The sequence below is a fragment of the Melanostigma gelatinosum genome (assembly GCF_949748355.1).
Source record: "Melanostigma gelatinosum genome assembly, chromosome: 8".
NCBI lineage: Eukaryota > Metazoa > Chordata > Actinopteri > Perciformes > Zoarcidae > Melanostigma > Melanostigma gelatinosum.
In genome coordinates this window covers 3,073,960-3,100,639 of record NC_136641.1, presented here as the reverse complement: position 1 = coordinate 3,100,639, position 26,680 = coordinate 3,073,960, and the positions used below count along the sequence as shown (strand labels likewise).

Sequence of the window (26,680 nt, the reverse complement as noted above, 5' to 3'; positions counted from 1 at the left end):
AGAGCTGAAATTTTGAGGTGGAAAGAAAATCCCTCAGTAGGTCTCACTTTCACATGGTGATTAATCACTTAAGAAGATTGCGCCCTCCCCCTGAACCCCCCCCCCCCCCCCCCCCCCCTCCCCCCTCCCCCCTCCCCTGGGCTGAAGCTCATAACAGGATTGGTCTGGCTAATGTCTCTCCACTTAACATATTTCAAGCTTTGGCTGAAAAGTGACACTTTTCATCTGAAAAGGCAGATGAATCGCAAAGACAAAAGACAGATCATAGTTCTTGACTTTTTCTCTCTCTCTCTCTCTTGCCTCCTCCTCATTTGCTTAGCTTTCCTCTCCACATAGCTTTCTCTGTGTTGTCAGAGCGAGCTAGCAGGGGGTCCCCACTTTCTCTGCAACTAAAGGGATTAGCTGTTATTGGGACAAAAGTACCCCACCCAGCCTCCCTCTTTAGCGGGCCGCTACCTGCTGTCAGCTCCTCTGCAGGCACCTTCTCGATTCTGACAGGTCAAATGCGTTCTGTTTGGAGGACTTTTGAATTTCAGCTGCAGGAGGAAAATGTGCTCTTCTGGAAGGAATCCTTCTGTGGTTCTGTGCTGGAGGTTGCATGTCAGACTGGGGAACATTTTTATTAATCTGACCTTTCCAGTGGCCTGGCTGTTTTTTTTCTGTCTCGTCTGGTGCTGGTGGCGCTGAGAATGCTCACATGTTTCCTTTCTCACTCTCTTATCTGACATGTCTGCGAGGCCTCCCGCCTTTGAAAGTGATGTCACTCAGACCGGTGTAGAAGCCCGGGAGAGTGTCAGAAAAGCGGAAGAAGATGCAAGTCGGCGGCCGTTTCTGCATGTTATCTATTTTAAGAAGCAGACCTTCACTGTCGTCAGCTGTTTTCAAACTGGATGCGCATTGAATACTGCAGCAACATCCTCCATGTAACCTTCAGGGAGCCTTCTGCTGCAAGGAATCAATAAATGATGAAGAAGGGCCGGCTGGCCGGTTGGCAGGTTACTACATTTGTCAAGATGCTTAGGTCAGTTGCAGCTCACGATGACAACCCACTGACACAGTTGTTGCAGCTCTCAGTGCTTCTTGCTCCAGCACTGTACCCTCCATCATAAGCACAAAAAGTCTAGAAGCCCTAAGCTGAAACACGTCAAACGGACCTTATCATGTTCTCAAGAGGAATCAAACTGCAGACCTAAAGTGAGGGGCAAGAGGCAAAACAGAAGCCCTGCGTCTTCTCTCACCTAAACTCACCCCCAGAGAGCCCCGTTAAACAGTACAAAAGTCAGGCTCACTGGGCTGACTTTATGGCTACCAGATGGCATGAGCGGGGCCTGGGCTGCCTGTGAACTAGCTTCCACCCCTGTAAAACAGTGACCAGTTGACCCTGGAGCCATATAAACCTGGCATCTAAGACAACAAGGCTCCAACCAACGAGACACTCCGGTCAAGTCACCTGAGGAGGTCAGATTGTCGGCATTTAACTTCCAGTCCTGTGCCCAGAGTTCACAGAATGAGGGTAAAATGGCGGCTTCATTCATGAGGAGAAAGCTGGTTTCACCGTTTACCCTTTGCTCTGCTTTGGCAGCATTCAGAGTAGACAGTCGTTCTGCAGCGTCAAGTAGCTCATTTAGCCCTGTAGTCATGTAACAATAGAGAACTATGGAACCTATTAGGAGCCCTAACGACGCCAACTGATAAAAAAGTGTATTTGACACAGACTAGCCTCAGAAAGCTCAGCTCTAGGTGTCACAGAAGGTTCACGACCCTTCGTGACCTCCCCGCGAAACAGCCAAAGCCACCTCTTGACTGACTTTATGGTCTGGACCACTGTAAAAATAGAACAAAAAGGAAAGGGTGAGGCGCTGGGTGGCGATTGCGTCTGGCCTTTAGAAACGCAGGCTCACTCTACAAACACTATCTTGAGAAGTAATCAAGGGAGGGACACTTAAAGGGTTAATTGCGCCAAATGTCCTTTAATGACCAGAAGTCACAGCCCTTCTTTACGTCCGTAGTGTTAACGGCCAGAGAGCCCGGGGTCGGGTCAGAGAGGGGTCAGGTTGAATAACAGGCCAACAGAAAGTTTGGGATGCATCCAGAGCAGCTAACAGCAGCACAGCCCACTTGGGTTGGGCTGGGAGGTTAGAACTGAGGACCTCAGAAAGAAGCTGTTGTGGCTTCTGAGAAGAGGGGGTGTGGAGGCCAGAATATTCAAGGCCAAGTGTACACCGAGGGAAAAAAACAACAATTAATAGAAGTTTACAAAATGGATTCCTCTCCAGAGTCAGCAAATGAGGAAACTGTGGTTCGAGGGTGGTTTCAGGCCCTGCTGTTGGGTAAGATGCGATCTGGCTGCAAGGGTGTCAATAAAGGTTCCAGGGGATCCACCTCCGACCTGGCAAATACTACTGACCACGAGATGTATTCAAGCTGGAGCCAGGATGATTCTTTGAGTCGACGATAGTCTGTTTGTGTTGTCACACTCTCTTTTGTCCCCCCTGTTCTCCTCATTTCCCTCCTTTCCTCTCACATCTGGAAAGCAGGACTGGTTTCTCTGCCATTCCCCATGCATGCACACACACACACACACACACTGACGTCATGTAGATCACTCTGCCTGATGGGAAGCATATGAGAGGAAGGGGGTGCTGTCACCAGAACACACAAGTTATCTGCCAGAACCTTACTAAACTCACTTTTTCCAGGAGTTTGTTTTCTTAATCACACAAGGATGCTGCTTTAAGAGTGCCGAACATTAGATTCTTCCCTTGCTGATTGCAATGTTATCCAAATCTTAAAACCAGGTAGATACAAGTATGCTTCTTTCCTTGCAAGCAATTGTAGTGTTAAATGAAAAGCTACGATTAAATGAGGAATCAAACATCTTTTCTGTCTGATGCTTCCACCAATCAGTGCATTCTAACAGCCGGCCCCTGATGGAAAGAATGCACGTTTAAGGTACCTCAGCCTTGGGCTTCACTTTTCAGACCAGGATGTTGCCGGCTGTGCAGAACTTGTTGCCTGCCTCCCCACCATTCATTGGCTAACTCTTTCCATGGCGGCACCAATATCTGAGCCAAAGCAAACCCCCATCATCATCATCACCTCCAACTGGAAGTGAGCTTCCAGGTCGCTGCACCAAATCTTGGTACCATACATTAGTAAAATAATTTGACTTCTTAGATGTTATCTCCCATTTATCATTTCTGACACTTGTTGCTGAGAAAGACCATTAAAAGACTGAATCTTCTTTTTTGCACTTGTTCTGCCCCTCACTCTGCATGTTCCTCTTCTTCCCCTCTCCCTTCCTTGAATGTATCTTCGGTTCACACTCAGCACTGTAACACCATATAGGTGCCACCAGGAAAAAGCTGAGAAGGCTTGAAATGATCAGTCACGCAAACACACAGCCTAGCACACATGCCCACTCTCATATTCACCAACAATAAGCATAAGTGCTGTGCATCCAAACCAGAGCGAGTGGTAAACAACAGCAACCACTCAGAGCCCACTGTTACTCGCATAACAGTGAGAACAAAACAGCAAAAACAAGAATCCGATTAAAGTGGCGAGCAGGGTGAGGTGGCGCTGGAAAGGAATTGTGCGTACTTTGCAGTTGGTATATAAGCCCTTTCGTGCTGAGGGGCGATTACCTAGTTTGTAGCGCTGGTAAGCTGAAAAGCAGCTTGGAGAGAGTTTTTAAAGACGCAGCAGTGGTGGCAGCCTGTCCTCTCTCCCCGTGACCAGCATGGGCTGGCCTCACAAGGCCGCTTAAAAGACACACAGAGGTGTAATGCACCAAATTTACACAGTGTTCTGTGAAGTAGGTCAGCCCATACAAGTAGGTCCCCCATACGCATGATGGGCCTCCCACAAAAAAGGGCATCAGTTTACATTCTGTAGACGCTGAAGTAGAAGATAGATGGTGTTGTTTCCAACACTGCAGACAGCACCAGTTCACTACTCCAGCGGGGCATGGCCACAGCCGCTGCTCTACTTCTGATGCTGCTGCTGACCTTTGACTCTTTTCACCTCCAGAAAAGAAAGACGAGTCCTGACTAGAAATGCTACTGGGCTCTGTTGAAGCTGCCACCGACTCCAAGGAGACGAGCGAGGTGGTATAGCGTAATTTGAATCAAAAGATTCCAACTTCATGGAGAAGCTCATACACCTCCACATACCTGACCCGTCACTGCACAAACTCTGACAAGCGCTCTGACGTGTCTGTAGAGGTCTTTGACACTACTCCAACATTTGTAATTGAAGCTGCCAATGGATTGCAGTTTGAAAACGTCTCTAAAGCTGATCTTTATATAATTCCAGGTCATTTGGATCTCCATGACAGAACAGTTTTCATTGGTGGACACCTGCATTTTAATTTGCATAATAATTTCATCTTTAAGATTGCGTAAACCCTAAACAACACAGGGCTGAGGGTAGTCATGTGATTCTTCTCTATATGACGATTCACAGAAAATAGCCCTCTAACAGGTCTGTTTATGTTGTGCGGCATAATAAAGTGAGGTGAGGACCAAAGAAACCCGCAGGATGATATTGCACGCATACTGTATATGCCTTAATAACCCTTATGTAAGACTCTCAAACAATGGCGTCGCTCGCCCTGCTATCTTTTTGTGTCCCAACCGGAAGAATGGAAAGAGAGAGAGAGAGAAAGGGGGGATTAGTGGGTGGGATAGAGGCAGAGGCCCACATCTGGGTAATTGGGGTTGACAGACCTTGGATCATCCCTCCCGACAACAGAACCTCTGAAAGACGAAGGACGGGGGGGGGGGGGGGGGGGGGGGGTAAGGGTTGCCCAAACCTAGTAAGTGTCGAAGTGAACAACTGCATTGTTCTTCATCATTGTGTGTATGTGTGTGTGTGTCTGCACTGGCCCTGCAGGATAGCATGCACAAGCACGCACCAGCCGTCCTCCCACCTGCCCAGTGAAACATAACACGTGGCGAAGGAGTCCCGCCCTCTGCTCCGCGCTGGCATACGTCCAGCAGCAGGTTGGCAGGTTAAACTGGGCCCTCAAGACTCCTCAGTGATCATGGTTTGGCATCCAACAGGAAACATTTTCCAAATAAGCAAACGCCTGGCATGCACATTCCCCTAGCTCGGTTAGTTATTTGTAAGGGAGCAGATACAATAACACTGCGCTTTGTTATCCAAAAAGATGTTTTCTCGTTTATTCCTAAATTTTGACCCAGATATGTAAATTTACACTCCTGTCCCGTTGAACAGCGTGGAGGCAGACAGTGCATCTGTCTGCCATAAAGCTGCTGTGAAATTGTTCAGTTCAGCTCCACTGAGGTAGGCATGCTGGGACCGTGTGTGTGTGTGTGTGTGTTTTCAAGTGAACTGTGCAGCATGGCGATGAGGCACACTGTAATGTGGGGGGAAAAAGGAGAGAGAAAAAAAGAGAGCGAGAAGAATGGATGAGAGAGAGAGGCTGGATGGATGGGAAAGAGGAAGAGAACAGAGAGACGCTCTGGTCAGGCACGCGATGCTTGGCTGGAATCAGGTCAGGCCCACATGAGGCCTTCCTCGCTAACACACTCAACAGAAAGGCTTCCATGCAGCAGCAGAGGACACTTCTGCAGGGTTGCACTACATTATGTGGTGCTGTTAAGAACCATCTAAAGGAACAGTCAAACATTTCAGACTAGAGCCAGATAAGATTAGACTGGGTATCAGACCATTGTACATACCAAAATGTGACCATTGAAGTGTTTGCACCGTTAGCTGCTAGCCGTCACCATGTTGGGAGACGTTTGGAGGCCAAAGATATGCTCTGAATTCAGAATCTAGCACCTTTAATGTCTTGATTAGAAGCAAGCCAACAATGTTAGCTTGGCTTCATGTCCAACGTTAATACAATTTGTGTCCAAGAACAGATCGTTATTTACAAAACTAGGCTGTGTGTTAAGCTAAGCTAAGCTAGTCTCCTCCTCTGACTCAAGGTAAGACAACAAACAAGAGGATTTCCCAAATTCTTGGAACATAGAGCTGCAACTTGTGTTTACTTCTGTTATAAACTCATTTCTATATTTATTTTTTAATGCATTGATTCATTGGTAAATCTTTAGCTGAAAGAGTTTAAATCAAAAACAGCCAATCTGTGCATTTGTGACACTGGAACTAACAAATCTTTTCTTGTTTTTTCTTACTGAGAATGAGTTTACTGATGATTGTTAAAACTATTTTTGTAAGTTTTTCAGCAGTACTGGGGTGTACCTTTTAAAAATGATGATGCAGCTTTTATATGATCTGTCTCTAAAGTTCCTTTTTGAATCCACGTCTCTAACCAACACTTGATTCAGTGTTGTACAAAGAGCGCTGTCAGTGTGGAGCTCCACAATTCACCTGCCTCAAAATTTGCATAGTAGCTTTCATACACTACACGCACACACTTCAGCCACATCCACCAGCATTGATTTGATGTCTCTGTTGTGTGTAAATTGAAAAAGCAAATGGAATGTAAATGACTTCATTGGCATTGAAAAGACAAGTTATCCCCAAAGGACAGTGTGTTGGGCCGTCTGCCCCGTCTACACTCAGCAGTCAGTAGCTCAGACGTAAGGTGAGGAAATGTGACACCCTCAGTGAGAAGCTAAAAGCAGATGACATCCTGCTCTCATGCACAATCCCTTACACACATGTAGGCAGTACTACTACTCCAAGCATGTTTGAAAGTGGATCCCTGCATGCACCTTGGGGCCCTCCACATTACCACCTCTTGAATTCTGGGCGGGCTAATTGCTGGCCCGGTCGCTCTAAGGTCTGACATAAACGGCGTGCCGACCGCTAACGGAACAGGCTACTGCTTTAATTAAAGCACCCCCCAACTCTCCCTACCATTGCACCTCCATCTTGCTCTTTGACGGACATCTCGCCTTACCGGAAACACGAGCCGGCAGCTGGCGGGCTGACCGGCAACCAGAGAGCAGTGAGTGACTTGGACTAGACTTCTCAACATGACGCTATCTGCATGTACAGCCTCTTTTCTGCCAAGCAGGTTTCAGTTACTCACAATGTTCCACCTTGAATTCTTGAAGAAACTCTTGTTTCTAGTGAAACTTAACAATCCTTTAAAGCTATGTAAATACATTATTAGTTCATTATTAGTCACCATGTCATCACGCTGAGCTACGAATGTGACAAATAGCTGAAAAACTCAACTATCAGCGGGTGGAATTCATCTTGCAATGACTCAATTCATGAGGTCTGAGAAATATAATCGCAGCTGTGAGAAAATGTTGGGCACAGCAGGCACATGATGGACAGACCACCGTGTTTCGTTTTTTTTGCCCAGTGGACAAATGTAAATGCAGGTCATCCAATAATCCTTTCTGAGATTTGTCTGGTGCTGCAGTGAAACAACTCCGCCACGTGCGTGTGCTCATCTCAGTGTGTGTGAGTCATGTCAGCACCCAGAACCCGGCAGCAGTGGCGGCGGCGGCGCCCAAGCCCGGCCCACCAGCCAGCCAGGAAGTAGTCTTGCCCATTGTGATTTAGTCCAAGGAAACTGCATTTGCTTAGCAACCGCATTAGCGCTCCAATCACAGCAGCAGCATTTGGGATAATTCAGGTCCAGAGCACTGTGCTGTGTGGAGGCGGTGCATTAGACTCACAATCTGTGTCACTCACACACACACACACACACACACACACACACACACACACACTAGTCTGATGCCTCTCTCACTTAATGCTGCAGCTCTCTCCAAGCATGAAAAGGAAGAGGGACAGTAGTTTTTTTTTCACACAAGCCTGCCTTGGCTTAATGCTCGAGCCTTGGCATAGCCCACTTAGAGAGAGAGAGAGAGAGAGAGAGAGAGAGAGAGACTCTGTCTGGCACCTTGAAACACACACTAAAGTAAATCCATTATCGCTTTCCCCTCCCTCTCTCTATGCCACAGAGGTGTCTGCCTGTCTGCGGCCCCATCGAGCTAACAGACTGAAATAGACATTTCCGTGGTAGCTGGTGCTGGCTGTGCCCTGTAGCATCGACCCACACACGCTCACACACACCAACACCACACAACCCATTTCAAGCCATCGTCTCCAGGACTTCAGTGCTAGTCCTGTAATGAACCGCCTGTCTTCAGGTGAGCCTAATTAACACTCCGAATGGGACTTTGTAGGACGCGCCCTGCACGTGTGGCCAGCGGTCGACACTGATGTGGCCCACGCTGTGTGTGTGTGTGTGTGTGTGTGTGTATGGCAGGTCCTGAGGCGTGTATCTGATGCCGCAAAGCTGATACGCGGGTCCCCGCAGTGGCTGGCCTCACTTATCAAGGGCAGGAAACAAGGCTCATGCGGCTGCCGACTGGGTTTTTACTGTCACACACAAGGCTCAAAGTTCATTAGCACTACTGTATGGAAACACACACGCAGCGCAAATAAAGCCCAGTCTAAGCGGGGTTAATAGAGACGGAGCAGCGTGTAGATTGTGTGATCTGTTTATGACTGTCAGAGGAGCTGATAGTCATGAGTTTGTTTTATTTCTTTTCTAAATACTATCCCTGTTTGTCTCCATCTGGGCTTTAAACCGTGTTTGCTCCTGAGAACAATTACCTCACGTGGCAGAGGGATTTCACCAGAGAAAACCATGTCTGTGTTACAATGTAAATTTCTGACCAAATCTCAACAGTTATTGCTGGATAATCCAGCTCGCAAAGACAAACGTGAGCATTTGCACAGCCATCATGGTTTAGTTCACGAGGAAGAGGAATGAGAGGGGGGGGGCGTGGGACCCTTTTCAGCTCAAATGGAAAACTTCCTTCCTCTGTTTCTCTCTGGCTTATTCACCAGGTCATATTTGTAACAATTCTGGCGGCTCTTCCACTTGGACCCTGCGTGTCTGCAGGCTGCAGATCCAACCCCCCCCCCCCCCCCCCCCCCGGCCAGGACACTGCTGTTGGTTTTGTTTTTTGCTGCTCGGGGTACATCTTTGTGAGGGCAGAGCACAAAGAGGCCCTTTGGTTCACTGCAGGGTGCTGGGCAGCCTCAAAATCGAGTCGGCTGGCCAGCACACACTGGCGCTTTCCACTCCGGAGCCGGACATTTTGTTCCACTGATGAATTCTGGGAGAGGCTGAGCAAGTGAGAGGCTTCACTCTGGAGCCAAATCACATGCTTTCCAGTGGTGAGGAGGGAGGGTCTGAAGTTTGGTTTGACACATACAGGTTTTGGAATGCTGACACTGTAGGCAGAAGCTTCCTTTGGCCAGTATTTTATGATATTCAATAGCATCCAACAATGTTGGTCATAGTTTTGTAGTTTCTTCCCATTTACGGTATGTCAGTTATGACAACCCTGTGAGCTTAATCATTTAATCATGGGCCTTTGTTTCCTCCAAATAGGTTTGACTACGTTTGTTTGCAACCTGCCTGCCCATGTTTCTTGGGCCATCGGATTCATTCTAAGTACCGGTAGTCTACTGACTTCTCATTAGGAATGAGAGTGTGGACAGAGAGTACCCGCCACCAATCAGTACACAGAGTCCTGTGACTCCTGTGCCATGTTGATCTAGGTTTCAAAGAATTTCTACCCGCCTGAAAAACATGAACCCGCCTCCCAACCACACTTGGCCGCTGCCTGGTGGGTTTTTCGGAGTAAAGTCACTGAATGTTTGTAGACTGACATTGGACGAAAAACTTTAGACGATTGGGACTGTTGCGACAGGGGTGCTGAAGACGCCTCCGACAGCAGGGCGGAGGTGTCACAGGAAGCTGGTGTGGTGTGGAAACCAGAAGTCTAAGTCGCTGCCTGCCGCGGCTCTGCGGTAGAAGTTCAACCCGACTCAGTGTGCAGGGTTGTTGTGGCTGACACATTGCTCACCCAGGCTGTACTGAGAAAAAGGGAAGTAGGAGGGATCGCAGTGCAGCAGGTGAACATGTGACACCGCATGGGCTCGCTTGTTCAGTTGTGTGTATATATGTGCTGTGTTTTCATTTTGAACAAAAAGGCCCGTCTAGGCTTCTGGCTGTTGTCCACTGACAGTCACCCCACACAGGTCACATGACAAAGGGGGAGGGGCCTTCCATTGGAGTAAGCTCTGGTATCAGCGACCTCTCTGAACCCCAGTGATGATCTGTAGGCCAGGCAAGGAACAACAGGATCCCCCAATAGAAAACATTGACACAACCACAGAGATGGTCCCCTGCAGAGGCTGATGTTTTTACAACAGTTAGACCAACGCATGGAGGCAACAATGGTTTGATTCAGATTTTCAGTCGAAAGGTTTTGAATTCAAAAGTTGTGACAAAGCTTTTCCATCCTAGCAGGGGCATGTCTTTTTTCCCAGTAAACTCCTAACTTATGTTTTGGATTTATTTTTAGCACAAAAAAGATTGAATTGAGATTGAAAGACCTGTTTTCAAAACAGTTTTTACAATAGTTATAATAATCACATTCAGACAAAAAACCCAAAAGAAGGTGATCTGTGACAAAATGCCACAAAAGCAGCACAAATGAGGATCCAATGCGAGTCAACGCAGTGGGCCGAGAGGAAAGAGACTAGAGCTCGTGTCATTTCCTGTCCTCGTCTCCCAGCCAGGTCAGTTTCTCCTCGGCAAAGGGAAGACTAATGGACTCATTACCCGCCGGCTAGTCCCTCCGCGGCGATTATGTGGCTGTGAGGTCATCCCTCCACTTCTGCTCCCATCCACATCAGGGATCTATCATTTCATTACTGCCGCTGGGCAGGAGGAGGAGGAATGACTGAGGCATCCGTCCATCCATCCGTCTTCTCATTCACTACAATCTGTGGAAATGAATGGCGACTTGTCCTACCAATCTCAATCCAAACTCTTCTCCTGTGTGCTCCTGAGCTGGTGGAATGAGTAACCAAACAATCTGAAAAAATCAGTTAAAGACCTGCTTCTTCCAAAAGTACTTGCTCACCTAATATGTTCTTTCACTCTCTCTATCCTTCTCTCGCTCTTTAGCAAAAAATATCACTTTCTAGGCACTTATATGTCACGTCATGCCCCTGAAGTACGTGGGAGTGAGTGTTGATGCAATTATTCTTGAAGGCTCCTCCTTGATCCTCTGTGGCTTGGATTGTACGTCACTTTGGATAAAAACGTCGGTCAAATGAATAAATCTTCTGGAAGCATCAGAAAAGACCCATAGAACCCCACTGAGGTACCTGGAACTCCTTTATGGACCCATGGACCCTTATCCACCTATTGAGAACTGTGCTGAGGGTGACTGTGTATTAAGACAGAAAGTAGCTTGTGTGACAACAATGTAAGTGTTTAAAGATGGTTGCTAATAATTGGGATACTGACGGGTGACATCTCCTCATTGGAGCTTTCGCCTTGATTTTCAAGGTTTAGAATAAGAATCTCATCTTGCTGTTGTAAGTGGTTCTGAGTAAAAGCCCTTCTTACATGTGTACAGTGTGAAATCACACCAGGTGTGTGTGTGTGTGTGTGTGTGTGTGTGTGTGTGTGTGTGTGTGTGCGCGCGTGAGAGAAAGTACACGTATGCCTGTGCGTTCTCGGCCGTGGGTGAGTGTCTGCAGGACCAGAGATGTATTGATTGCAGCAGGAAGTGGAATCTGATGTTTCACAGCACTTCCCGAGCAGCGACGGTGAAAGCAGTTGAAGGTGGGGGTCTGGCGGGATGGAGGAATGGGTATGACACAGGGAAAGTAACCAGTTCAAGGAAACATGGAGGAGTGACGGAGAGAAAAAGAGGGAGAGAAATAACACCTCTGGCTCTGTCCTTGGGCCGAGACTAAACACTGCCTCCCGTCTCGGCTTCCTCTCAGAACAAACACCGACTCTGCTCTGTGGAAAATGGAGAAAAACCATCAACGCTCTCCTCTGTCTGAGGCCCGGTGTCTTGTATCACGATAGGTCCACATCTAGATAAGAGGGGCCGCTGTGCACACCTCAACCTGGCTTTAAAACGAGAAATGCATCTGGGCCAACCACTTGTGATCGGATCTTACATCCATGCTCACATTTGATTATATCTATGAGAAATGAAACCACTTCAAGGGAGAAAAAAAACACAGATTTACACTTGGCCATGCTGCACGAGAGAATGTGGCAGGTAGTCCTTACCGCAACGAGATTCTGATCTTCATAACCACGTCTCAGTGGGTTTTAGAGACTCGAGAAAGCACTAGGGGATTGAATAAGCAGCATGGAGGGCAGTGTTACTTCTTTTATTTATCTGGTCCTTATTCAGTCTCTCTTTTAAACCTGGTAATGACATGACAAAGAGTCACAGACGTTACCGACAGAGGCAGAAGCATCGCACGAGGGAAAGGGGTGAAAATGAGTGCGTTCACTGCCGATCGCAGCTGGAGACAATAAATACCGAGACTACTTTAGTGTGACCTTTCCCACTAGAGACAAAAGCCAGATGTTAGTGTGGACGTTTGTCCAGTGGGGAAGGGTTTTTGCTCGGCGACAAAATCCCACGAATCCAATTATTTAGATTTTTGTTTTTGCATGATGTTTATGATCGAGAAATTGTATCATTAAAATGTGTTATTTTCAGTCCAATGTAATGTAGATGATAGCTGGCTACAGCAGCTGTCTGAGTCAGGACAGAGCTGTAAACTGTGATTAGAAATAGATTCATCAGTGGACTAACATGTCTGCATGTGTGTTCATTCTACTTAGAAACATCTGATGGTGGCAGTCCATAGTTGCATGGAATAACCTGCAATTTATTGATATGCAAGTGGTGCTATTATGTTACTATTTGTTCTCAACTGCTCTGCCCATTATATTGTCCTATAAATCCTGGAAAAAGATGAGTGAAGTAGAAAGTTGAAAGCCGAGGACGTCCTTTATGCACCAATACAAAGCAAGTCACACTTTTTCACACTCGAAAGACATACCACATCAATCAATGTAACCAGTAGAGACCAGGAGTAACTCTCAGTAAAAAGAACCATGTGGGTATTAATCATAGAGATAGATAACAGACAGGTACTACTAGAGATATCTGATGGTGTTCACCCAGTTACGAGAAAGATGGAGGCAACCTCGGTCCCAGAATGTGGCAGACATGCATCGGCGTTGTGATAATGCTGGTGAGAAAAGTGTGACAGCTCAGCAAACCACAAGTGCTCTCACACACACACACACACACACACACACACACACTGAGGCACACCCGGAGCAGACATAAATGGCAGTGGGTTTTATACAAACAGATGTCCGACTGCTCAAGATAGCCTTGGCAGTGTTCCTCTGAAGGAAGGCAATGAGAATAATGTCTTTGTGCACGCTGTGGGTCAGAGGCTGTTACACACACCACACATTACTTTGTCTTAGAGATCTACAATTACATTAATTATAAGCCAAGGACTTCAAGAGGTCCATTGTCTGCTCTGTAGGAGTGTAATGATTGTATGTGCTTGTGCGTGTGTGTGCGTGTGCAGAAATGTGTTTAGATCTTCTCTGCATCTGCACGTGTGTGTGCTTTGCAATAAGAAATGAATAGTGTGGGTGGCGTGGGGGAGGGGGGGATGGTTAAAGCAGAGGCGCGAGTCCGAGCCTGGTGGAGGCTTCCTGAACCTGAGAAGCAGGCATCCGTGCCAGGAGGAGGAGGGCTCTCCTTTCAGCATATTGCTTTATTTAGCATCTGAGTGGCTGCTTCATTTGCCAGAGTGCAGGCTGGGAAGGATTAATTCAAGAGATTGGTGACTTGCGAGGGGAGGAATGGTTTGGGCCCGTCTGGAGGAAGGATGTTAACCACACCATAAGCCTGTTTTTGCAACGCTTTGTTCCAGAGGAGTAAACTGAGTCTCCTGAGGCCGGCCCCTTCACTGCCTCAACCAACACACACCTTCCGTCTCGACTTCCTGACAGGCCGCAGCTCACACACTTTGTTTCTGTGTCTGCCCAGGCAGCCTCAATGAGATCCGTCTAGTTCTGCTTTCCCCCAGCTGGGTTCAACCCTGCTCTCCAGTCTGCACTCACCGACTGGAACCCGCCTAAACCTGTCCATCACTGACTGGTTTCACTTCAAACTCTCCAAACGTCTCAAGTGTTCTGCTCCAACACGACATCCACTTCCAGTTGTGTCTCTCTCCTGTGGCCCAGCCGGCCTCACAGCCCTTCTTATAAGAACTGTTGTGATAAGCAGAGAGGGGTTATAATGGCCAGTCAAAGTTCAGGACAAAGTTGCTTTGCTGGAACAATGGGGCAACTTGGTCCACTCCCTGATTAATCTAGTTTAAGATTAACCCACACTGCCTGAACAGAGAGCGGCTAGACATCGCCTATGAGTCAGAGCAGACAAAACAAAAGTAAAGATCAGAGGTGTTTGTACTGCCAGGAAGATACACCTTTTCTGAGAAAAGAGGTGCGCACATCAGTGCTGAATCTAAGGCATCGATATCTGTTTAACCTAAATAATCCCTGCAAAGGAAAAAGGAAAAGGCCCTGAGGTTCCACCTCGCTGGTATAACAATACCTCAGGGGTGCAGTGAGGGACAATTTAAAAATCTAAATGAAATAAAAACCCTTTCAGATCACATCCCCAATCATATTATGCACCTAAATAACAATATGCAAAAAACTATTTTGAACAAAACATCCACAGCCCTCGGTAGCTCCGTATCCTGCTACATTCTAAACCCGCCCACTTTTTAACGGTCCAATCAAATGTGAAGGATTTGATTTTAAATCTCGCGTACACGGCTCAAATATTTGGTTCACTGTAGAAAACGCACAGTCGGTATCCTAATGGTTTGGCCCACCACCAACAGCGGATGAGCTCAATAAATGTTCATATCAATACGTTTTAGAGCCGCAAAAGTATCTTTTATGTGAGTGGCAGTTATTACCAATAGAGACTGTTGATGACTAAAAGGTGGGCTACCTCACCTCTTTGATTGTTTGTGGTGGACACCAGCACCCGCTTCCAGGAGAGATGAGCAAACAGACGCAAGAGGGAGGATGGAGGAGGGGGAGGCCAACAATGAGCACTGGTGCATGACTCAGGCGCTTTGGGAGCACTGATCATCCAACAGTGGAGGGGGTGGGGGGTTATCACCTCTGTCCGTCCCACAATCACAGAACCACAGCTGACACCCACCACAAAAGAGGTGACAATGGCTAGCAGCATACACCGACCCCCCCTACCCCGAACTCTCACAAGAATACCTCGCAGAGCTCCTGGGAGCTGCCCTTCCACATGGCTGAGGCCAAGCCAGTATGACCCCCCCCCCCCCCCCCCCCACACACACACATCCCCCTTGCCGAGTCAATGCAAACGACAAAAAAGAAACACAACAAAGAGGTTGCCCAGGACCGGCCTGCCTTCACAACAAAATACACCTCCAGCCCTTTCAGGCTCTTCTGCATGTCTGCCTTTGGACTGGCCCGTTACTTTAAAGGTGGCGGAGTGTTTAATGCCCTCTCGCCACAACATCTGAGCTCAGAAGAAAAAGCTGAAAGCTCTGTGAACTAGGGTTTGCGCTAAACTTCAGTGGCGCTGGAGACACAGTGAAACAAACCTGCATCGTCTTAGTAAGGACAAATAGACATGGACCGGCTGTGACTTATTGTGGGGGGGACACAGAAGAAGTCAAAGCAGATGTGCAGTGTAAACATGAAACATTGAGTTTCCTTGATTTTTGCCTGGTACCATGACGATAAAGATATGCCAGATGGTAAAAACACTGAAGGCCAATGTTGGCTAAGGTTAATCCTCTTCTTTTTAGCCTTGTGCATTATGCACTACACAGCTGTGATGGTGGTGAATTGGAGTACAATAAGAATTTGACTTTACAGATTTGTGACAATCATAGAGCCCAACGTTTATTCCACCATGAGTTCCCACAGCACAATTCAAATGGGATTTTCAGGATGAACAACAAAAGATACATGAAAAAAAACCTCTGGTTTGTTTGCAGAATGACACAGTTGACAGTGTTCAACGTGTATAGAAATGAAGCTTTGCTGCTGTGCCTCTTTAAAATAAAAAGCCGATCTCTCACTACCATCAGCAACACAGCCACTTGACAGAGATTTTGCAAACCTGCTGAGTTGACTTGGCAGCTCTCTCATTGGAGGAATCATGGCAGTTCAATCAGACATCAGATTAGCACAGTGTAGTATTAGCTTGGAAATCTCCCTGCATCTGCCTTCTGTCTCTACCTGTCCCTCCCACACTCACACATGATTAAGGTGAAGCCGTTTGGAGAAAACCAGCCACCCGTCAGCTGTTGTCCCAACAGCGTGAGATGGACCACTGGCTCCTGACACGACACTATGGGAGGACATTCTAGGCCCTGTGTTGTTATCCACTGCTAGTGCAGCTGACAAGTCTGTGTGTGTGTGTATGTGTGTGTGTGTGTGTAGGTGTGTGTGTGTGTGTGCGTGCGTGCATGCACGTGATTCTGTCTGTTTCTGTATTCATTATAAGACTAAACAGGCATTGCGGGGGTGGAATCTGGGTGCTGTGTGGATGTCTGTGCTCATGCATGTGTGTAGTTTGTAGTGTGTGTGTGTGTGTGTGTGTGTGTGTGTGTGTGTGTTGTTGGGGGTGAGGGGAAGCATCACTGTGGGAGACAGGCAGATGGGGATGGAAATGAGAAGGCAGTGAGCTCATGCTAATCTTCTCCTACAGCTCCTACAGCTGATCCAGGCACAGAACAAGCACACACACACACACACACTGTTAAACTCAACCATGCGCAATCGCACACCAAATGAGGCAGAGGATTCCTTTGCTATTCAAATGTTCCCATGTGTCGCGCATATATTCATATTTTCTGCAAGCCCAAAATCCTTCAACGAAAACTGAAACGCATCTGGGTGCACCTCTCGTCGCGCAAACATTAGTTTCCTTACATAGCAGTGGCGCCGGATGTTAATTTGTTGGATGATAATGTGCGTGAGTGTGTGTGAGTGTGTGTCTGTGTGTGTGTGTGTGTGCATGAGTCTAGCTGCCTTCGTCAGACAGCCATCTGTCCCGTGGGAGTTGCTCAGCAGCACGCGATTGGCCGACTGCGCTTCAAGCGAGGTGAGGTGGGTCACCTCTTTATTTGGGGAGGGAAAGGTCACGTGGTGCTGGCTGCTCCTCCAAACATATGGGTGCACAGGGGGAACATGGATGGAGTGGGGCAACTCCAGAGGCCATCACTGCCGTCATATACAAAGGGCGCTCCTGCGCTAACGCAGTACAAAGTAAAACCCCCACCCGACAATTCCATGTCAAATGAAAGCTGCCCCAGCAGTGTTTTCCAGTTTGATACCCACGATCAACCGGCCCTGCTGTTCATCCGCAAACACTTCGATGTCCTTTTAATGATGACATCTCTGGGGCTGAAAGTGCTGACAGCAGATGAAGAAAAAACACAGCAAGGCGATAGGATGACCGGTACTTTCTGAAGCAAAGCATGTCCTGTATCAGACGTGATGCTTCTCAAGCATCACCACAGTCAGACACTGTATCTTTTCAAAAGGCATCACAGACCATGGGGAAAGAATGTCACTTTGGACACCGTGATAATGTGCAATACAAGCCTCCGCGTCAAGACAAACACATAGCATAACTGCTCTCAGATAAGACGCGGATGTTTATCATGTGAGCGATTCATGGGGCGGAACCGCCCCATCCAGGTCCTCGCTGTCAACTCAACAGTTGGGGCTTGCAGGTGAGAAGACACCGATGTCTCTGTTAGGGTTTAACTCAGGGCTCTCAAACTCATTTTCACTCCGGGCCACATCAGCATCATGGTCGCCCACAAAGGGCCGGTTGTAAATGTCACTACTCGTAACATATTGTTAAATAACTCTCTGCAGTCACAGTTTAAAGTAGTCTTCAATATACTCACAATACATTTCCATGTTAAATATACAGTAACCAGCCAAAGAGCTGCTTCTATGACTATTTAAGTATCTCATAATTTTGACTTTCAATCTCATAATTTTGACTGTCAATCTCATAATTTTGATTTTCAATCTCATAATTTTGACTTTCAATCTCATCATTTTGACTGTCAATCTCATAATTTTGACTTTCAATCTCATCATTTTGACTTTCAATCTCATCATTTTGACTTTCCAATCTCATCATTTTGACTTTCAATCTCATCATTTTGACTTTCTAATCTCATACTTTTGACTTTCAATCTCAGAATTATGACTTTCTATCATAGTTATGACTTTCTATCTCATAACTTCGACTTTATATCTCATAATTTCGACTATGGGGATATTTTTATTATCAAGTCAAACTTTTAAAAAAATAAAAAAATAAATAGAAAATTTAACATTTTTTTTTTTTTTTGCTGGCGGATTCGCGGGCCACATAAAATGACGTAGCGGGCCGGATTCAGCCCGCGGGCCGGGAGTTTGAGACCCCTGGTTTAACTCCTAACCTTGTATTCAGTAGCACTGCAGTGACAGTACTGTAATGTGTAGTGATAGACCGTCCCTGCTGTTTAAACTGCACTTAACAAGATCGTTTTCAGATTTTTAAACCTTTTCACCTGCAAATCGCTCTGTGGTAAACTTCACAGTTTAGCCTCACTGGTAAAGTCTACGTGTAGCTTGAAGCTTTCTGCCACTTGGCAGACACTAAAATGCTAATTCAGTGTGATGCTGGCCCTACATGTGAGCCCCGCTGATGCAGCCCCGGTACAGGAGCCTCGGGGCAGGTAAGGAGGCGAAAGGTTGGAGGATGGTGCTTGCGGATGTGAAGTTACGACAATAACTGGCTTCACAGTGCCATGTGTGTCGATGAATATTTCAAAGTAACTCTCATTAAATAAACATGCGGAACCTCACCGCCTACAGGAACCCTACCATCAATATTGAATGCCCACCAAAAACTTGACGCAGTGTCGTTCACAAGCCAACGGTCAGCTCAGACAGCGGATTGCAGCATCTGAGTGAGAGCTTCTTTTCCACGCAACAGCTGGAGGAGGTCACCGGGTTCTGTCTTCCGTGCCGTTTCTCACCATCACTCCAGTTAGACACGCTCAAGGTCCTTCGGATACTTAAGAATAGCCACTGCAAGCTGAGTGTGCTTGTTAGTTTGCCGCTGTATCATCAGGAGGCTATGAATATTGTGAGAGGGGTTTCACCGAGTGGGAGGAAGTACACTTCATTTCCACGCATGCTCTTGGCTCCTCAAACGCATTTGCTCTGAGCTTTGCATGCTTGACTGTCCCAGACAGCTTGCATGCATGGTTTTCTACAACGGCTACATGGATTACTTGGAACCCTTTCCCCCCCCCTATGTCTTCTTGGAATGGACAGGTGGGTAGGTGGGAGGTACCCCAATGGCCCACGAGAGCCTGGTTTCCCTGCCCCTGGTCTCCTCCTCTGCACACAGACCGAGCAGCCAGTCCTTCATGAAGTACTTGGCCGGTCGCTCCATCCATGTGTCACAAGAAGACGCTGCTGATGGATGTGGAAGCCAGTGGGCCAGGGATGGGAGCGCAGCAGAGAGGGGGGCGGGGGGGGGCAGGCAGACAATGGCTTGAACTTCTCCTTTTCTTGTTCTCCTCAGTCACTGTCTCCTCCTGAATGAGACTTCTGCTATTCACTACAGATAGCTGTAATGTTGAGGCTTTTGAACTCAAGCTGACTTTATCCTCTGAAATACAGCATGACAGATTTTTACACGTTTAATATTAGAATCGACTGGGGGCTAGGTACTGTTTGAAAAATGTTGCGAATAATGCCAATGTAAGAGCTGAGGCTTGGTACTAGGGCTGGGCGGTATGACCAAAAATGCATATCACGGTATTTTGTAAGACTGGCGGTTTCACGCTATATCACGGTATTTTTTCCGTGTTAAAGCATTAATTAATTAACGCCGAAAAGAAACGGCAGGCCAGCGAGCGGTGAACAGCTGTTTGTGTGGCGTGTCTTCCGTTCTGTCACTTCCTGTTTCCTTCATCTACATTCCCCTGGGCTTAGGGCCCCTCCATGGAAAGAAACGGGATTATACCGTGATGATATATATATATATATATTATTTTATTATTTTATTATCAGAACAGTGAAGAAAACGTTACCCTGAAAATGCACACTCCGGTACAGTAGGTGGCGGTATGCACTATGCAAGTTGGTTGCCATCCGCCAATGGAATTTAAAGAAGAAGAAGAAGCCGCTACATGTACAGCTTTTATCACCGTCTATGCACATTCATAACAAATACCACACATATTACGGTAATCAGCGTTGCATATGTGTCTGACCTAAATACCTTTTGTTCTTCAGTCTTTGTTCATCCTGCATCGCTCTTTTCTGTTCTTTAATGTAACGTTACTGCCGCGATAGAGTCAGCGAGCTTTACCCAGCATGCAGTTCGGCGGAGACATTTTATAAATGTACAATTATTAGTGCTACAAATTGTTTATCTGTCAGAAACTGTTGAGTCGTGGTGTTTTGCCCTGTTAAAGAGCATTAGTTGTGGGTTGTAAATTGTTGTTAGAAAGTTATAAAGTAAACCATGACTAGGGTTCCCTCTCAATACAGGTAAGACAACTAGCTCCGTCCGTAGCACTCCTAGCGGCAAACAACATATTTTGCTGCCTGTTGAAGAGCAACCAAAGTTGTTTCGGCTGTGTATGACGGTATATGAAAAATTCATATCATATGAGAAATTGAAACCGGATCTTGAACCGGTATACCGGTTGAAGCGGTATACCGCCCAGCCCTACTTGGTACCGACATTATTGATTCAAAAATTACAAAATATTGTCGAAGCAGACAAGCAGCTGAACTAAACGTTTGTCTAAATAGTCTAAAACCTGGAACATTTATAATATAATTAGGAAGCAACGCATGAGCAAACAAAATAACTGATCGTATGTTCAATTCAATGCCAATTCTTGGTTGACAGTTGTCAATACCCCATGCTGCAGGTACATTTTGGTCAGTCACAAAGGTTCAACACCAAGCCCTAATTAGACGGGTCCTATTAGAAAGCCATGAAGCTCTTTGCTTGGTTTAGAAAGTCTTGCCTCATTGGTGTTTGAATGCTAAGCTAAAGCTAAGCTGTATGAATGCACGCTTACTTTTCTGGAAAATCATTTTGTTTATTGTTGTTTTTCTTAAAGCAATATCATCAGTAGGGGAATTCAATATCTCCCAACCCTATTGTAACCCTGCTGCTGGTGCTGGCTGGTGTGTCAATGATGTCATATACAGCAGGGAAATAACAAAAAATGGAAAGGCCAGTGCAATGGAAAAGAGTCTATTGCGTATTTTGAGCAGGTTTTCCCCGTGTTTAAAAAACCTGCATATATGCACTAGTCTGGGAGGGAAAGGGGTATTACTTATGCGTGCTGTAGTGCTCTACTGTCTATGGCTGCGGTGGCACATCAGAATAATCGCTCAGACCTTTCACTTCTCCACACAATTGTTCCTCAAAGTTTTTGTGGAGGAGCCCCAGAGCAAAGTCCATCTTCACTGAGCGTTTCAGCCACACAAGTGTAGTTTTAGCACTTTCCTGCATATGGGAAGAAAAAGGCTTTGGAACAGGCCCTGCATATGTGGAAAGCAATTAACAAAAGTTTCACCACACAAACTTAACGACAAATTTGCATTTGCATACCATTCAGGCCAAGAGCAATTACAGTCCAAGTCCTAAAAAGGGTGTTTTTCTTTTTTCTCAGAATGCCAGCCAGTGATCTCCACTGAGGAGACACTGTGTGTTGGTCTGTCAGTCCGCTTCAATTGAGCTCGACAAGTGATGGAGTTTTCAATCCCACTTGACGTAAAGACACTTGAATGTCAATTTTCCATTGATCTCTCTGAGCCTCAGTCATGCCTCACAGTATGGACTATCCTCCATCAGAAACACAGACTGGCATCCTGACCAGGCAACAGAACTCATTACACAGGCCTGATTGAATTGGTGGCTTCCTCCTTTTAAAAGCACAGAGGGCAAATTCTAAATCAGGCAAAACAGAGAACCACCAAAAAGAAAATCCAGCATTGAATCTCTTAAAAACACATGCGCATGCAATCAGGACACAATTGCAGCACACTTTTTCAACCGTCGCATTTTGCCAAACACCCATGAAGAGAGAATGGAAATATTCCCCCAGCAGCCATTGAAATGCACAGCTACCAGCTGTTGTCCTGTCCACCGCGTGGACATGGCTGGCTGTCAGCAGGCTGAGCCAACACTGCGCCTTGCATATCAAACAGGACATTGGCCTATATCCCCTTGGGGAGTTCACTTCCTCTGGGCCCCCACCACCACCACTGCCCCACCTCCCTCCTGAAACAAGCGGCCCCTTCAGCTGGAGGCCAGATATCCCAAGCAGCAGTGGGGGCTTCTCGGGGGTGGGGGTGGGGGTGGGGGTTAGGTAAGTAAAAGGGGAAGTTTTAGCTCCAGCACATTAGAGAATGGAAGACAGATATTGAAGGCAATGCTTTAGAGCCAAATACAAAACCACACAAATGAATAACGTTCTCACTTTGTGCCATGTTCAGGGCTCAATAGTTCCATGCAACAGAACACTAGTCTGCTTCAGTTTCAGATTTTACTGCAGTGAACCACAGGTTAAAGCATGGAAACAGCCTGCAGGGTACAGTAACATAATGGAGCGTAAGCACGGAATTGTTCTGGCTGATTCTTAATACACCTCAAATCACTTCCCACCACTTCAGAATCACAACATATCCTTGGATTAAGATTGACAATATGGATTCCCCTGAATGTTTTCAGCAGACATGTTTTATTCCAGCCAAGTAAAGAGTGTTTCCACACCAGTTACACCTCCTCACCTCTCTGAAGGAGTGGCAGGTCATGAATGTATTTATAGTCCTCTAATGAATGAGCCTTCACCTGTGAACAACATGCTGTGCCCAATTCCATGACTTCAACAAAGAAAATACACTTCATTTCCAAAAGTGACGGAGCTGTTGAAACTGAACAGGATCTGCACCAAAAGGCTGGACATGAACTGGCTGCATTTGAGGAGAGCATGAGCTCCCCCATTCTCATCTTCATATCTGCCCTAAACAGACGGGTCGTGTAGAAATCACATCATCTTGAGGGCGAAATTATAAAGTTAGCGACACACTAAATCTGCAGCCGCAACCCTTATCTAAACATCCTGATGCGATTATGTGTGCCACCCACATGTGGACCAGCCAGAAACCAAAAGACTTGCAGCCAAGGGCTGGCAGGAGCAGCTGGGAGAAGTGTTCCACACCCAGCACATCAACTCATTCACAACTCATTCTACTAACAATAGTCCGCTGCATTGGCTCGCTGCTGTTTACGCTTAGCGCTGTCGCTCACATCCTCTCAGATAAGAACAGAGAGTGAACTTGTACTGCTAGTTCGCACTCCTTCCACAAAATGTAGACATGCTGCAAAAAGCGAAAAGTGTCTTTTGCTCAACGCTCTGTGATTCAGCGCGTCTCAGAAGGAAGCTCTCAGAAGAGCATCTGCAAGCAGGGAAGTGTGACAATATCACTTCCTGTGTCTGTCTGCATGCGAGACTGCTGCGAGCCGTTTTCAAACAGCCTCATTAATATTCACAGAGCTGCCCGGTTACTCCGCTGACGGCACACAGATGATGGCATTTTCTCGTGTGCTGAACGGTAGAAGGCGGCACGACACAGTCTGCCTCACTCTGCCTCACATCCTCCAAGAACCTTTTCAAAGTGCCTCGGCTGTGCTGAAATTTGCTGACAAAGGGGAGCTCTGTTGCCATAAGTTAAGCAATATTCCTCAACTCCCACCCAGCATGTATTCCCTCATTAGCGTTTCTTGAAACAAGGCACTTGTGGGGGGAAAAAGGAGGAGTCAAATTAAAAAGCCGGGTAGAGGCTCAAATGAGCCTTGGGCTTAACACTTGGGTGCCCCGTCGGCACTTATAAAAATAGAAGAGGCCCCTGTAAGTGGGGGTGCTTGAGGTGTGCCCACTTGAGTCTGAATGGAAGTGTGTGCCAAGAGTGGGTATTCACCATGCATGGCAGGACTTCGGCACTCTTCGGGACTTTAATGGTCTCCCCGATTTCTCTTTCTTTGGTAGATTCCACTGAGAGAAGCCTCAGTGAAGAACTGGATGGGGGCTCCTTGTAAACACTTTTGCTTCTGCTTTCTGCGCCTCATCAACAAGTCCGCTGCGCAGAGGTCCACTCTGGTTTCAGTCGGACTGGAGTGGAAAGTAGGAAAGTGGGGGAGGATGAGTGCGTGGGTGCGTGTATGTCAGAGGTGGGTTGCTGGCCTCGGGTAGGTGGATGTTTGGGGGGGGGGATCCGATGTTTGCTGAATGCTCTCCTTTGTTGCGATCATATTATGTTTCCACCACAATACTTCTAAACCCTGCTCCATCAACTCCATTCATGTGTAACAGCTCATGCAAATGCCTGCACTGGCCTTTTTTTCTAGGGGAAGGGTGTGAGGGGGGGGGGGGGGGGGGGGGTCCTTTTATCAGTCTACCACCCAACTACTCTCTCTGCAACCTCCTGCCTGGTCTGCACACCAAAACACAGATTATGATCCCCTCATACAGTCTGACAAAGATGGAGGAATCATGGATAACCAGACTGTCTGAAAGTACTTCACTTGGTCCTAAGTCTTGTATCTGATCACAGAAACTGCAGGAAACAGAGCCAACACCTGGCTGCATGGATGCTCCGATTCTCATTATTTGAACGTGCTACAACTGTGTTACGCAAGAAGAGAATGTGGACACAACCACTGAGAGCAGCGCTGATTAAACCCACAGGAAGCCAGACACATGACAGACAGACGAACGGTACATTTAATGTGACACATGAGGCTTCACACACACAAGCAGAACAAGCAGAAATGTAGACTAAGGAAGAGACACCCCTTCCTCAGGGTGTGTGTGTGTGTGTGTGTGTGTGTGTGTGCGTGTGTGTGTGTGTGTGTGTGTGTGTGTGTGTGTGTGTGTGTGAGAGAGAGAGAGTGTGCGAGAGAGAGAAAGCGGGAAAGAGTGGAATGAAATACCATTTAATCTGGAGGAAAGAAGAATGATTTCCTCACATCTGAATTCATGTTAAATGTAAGCACACACCACTAACTGTTGTTTACTGTTTCCCATTGAGCCATTTGTTGGTAAATGAGATTGTATTTACAGTACGGGCCAATAAAAGCCTGAGAGGTGTTTCACGGGCAAATAATGGCTTTATTGCCACCAGAGGCGTTTTGTTGTCATTGCTGGATGAGGTCCAATTAGTAACAATGTGTCAAAGATGAGCCAATACTGAGTAGTTCAGAATACAGAACTCATATTACAGATCCACATTATAAGGTTGAGCCCCAGATTCATTTATGTATTCACTTTTTACCTGAGGAGAAATGTCGATGGGGGGGGGGGGGGGGGGGGGGGGGGGTACAGGAAACCCTCTCAAAGAACCAATCTAGCACTCCCTTGAGTCGGGACAATTTCTAGTGTTGTGCAGAGAACTTTTGATGGTCCATTAGGTCCAAAGCAAAAGGAATCAAAGCTCCGTGGTGAGCAGGACCGACTCACCCTGGGCGATGCTTTCCTCTTGTACTTGTTGGCGAAGTCGAATTTCTCCTTGATCTCGTCCAGAAGCTGCTCCATACGAGCCTTCTCCTCTTTCCCCGAGTAATCCTGGCCCAAGAGGATGTACGCCCTCCAGTTGGCCGAGTCGAAGCCCCAGTGGCAAGTCCTGTTCTCCTGTGCCTTGTGACTGTGCACCACGAACTTGTGGGTCGGGTACATGAGTCTGCAGTCCATGCACTGGATGCACGCTGCGTTGGGGCTGCTGTACAGCTCCGGGACGAACAAGCCATTGCACTTGCCGAAACACTCGTGGTAGACTTTGAAGCTCCTCTCGGTGAGCTCCAGCTCCAGTGAGCCTCCGCTCAGCTCCTTCTTGCAGCGCGGCGGGTAGGCGCCTCCGTAGATCAGGGCGTTGCAGAGCCGCTCCGCGTCCGTCTTGGTGATGAGGCCGCAGGACGGCGCCGAGAAGGGCAGGATCCCCATGACTTTGAGGATCTCCAGCTGGTCCGCCGTGCACCGCGAGCAGTAGATGTGCAGGTCGTCGCACACTGAGTTGATCTGCTGCAGGGAGAAGTCCCGCAGCACCGTGTTGAGGATCTGCGGCAGGCACAGTCGCTTCTCCCCGCCGACCACGAAGCACGAGATGGTCTCGCCCTCCAGCACCGTCTCGCACCTCTCCGTAGAGCGGTCCGACGGGATGAACAGCGGGCCCGGCATCACCGGCGGCGGCAGATGCTGCAGGACCGGCTCGGGCTCCTTACCCTCCTTCTTGAAGAGGAGATCATGTTGCCACCGGGCAGAGAAAGCCGCCGGTCCACCAAGTGAGCTCATAGAGCTGATGTGAAACTGCTTGAGAGTTTGTTGCAGTCCCGGATGAGGCTGGAAGCTCTGCCGATTTACAGTCTCCATGTTTTTCCTTCAACTTAGAAGCGTAAATCCTTCTAGTCGTCGACTGGGGAATCACGATTATCTATCCGTCTCTGAGCCTGGTAAATCCACGGTGTCAAAGAACTGACCAAATTTGCGAAGCACTTCATCAAACATCCAGTAAAAAGTCCCAGAAGGCGAGTTTTCGGTTTTATTCCCGTGACTACAGAGTGAACACCGGCCAGTCGCTCCCTGCAGCGGGTCGCCGACTGTCCATATCTGAAAAAACGCCTCTCCAAACTCAAGAGAAGCGAAAAGTTCTGTTTGTCGAATTCCAAAAAGAAGTGGG

General features: G+C 47.2%; 1 protein-coding gene across 1 annotated transcript in view; it reads right to left on the bottom strand.

Annotated features, from left to right (window-relative positions):
* The window catches only part of skia (v-ski avian sarcoma viral oncogene homolog a), a 74,021-nt gene extending 47,347 nt beyond the window's left edge, over window positions 1–26,674 (bottom strand). The window contains exon 1 of the mRNA XM_079273514.1: window positions 25,468–26,674. Within this exon, the coding sequence (XP_079129640.1) occupies window positions 25,468–26,373 (906 nt within the window). The 5' untranslated portion in view covers window positions 26,374–26,674. The remainder of the gene's footprint in view (window positions 1–25,467) is intronic.
* Between the last annotated feature and the right edge of the window lie 6 nt (window positions 26,675–26,680).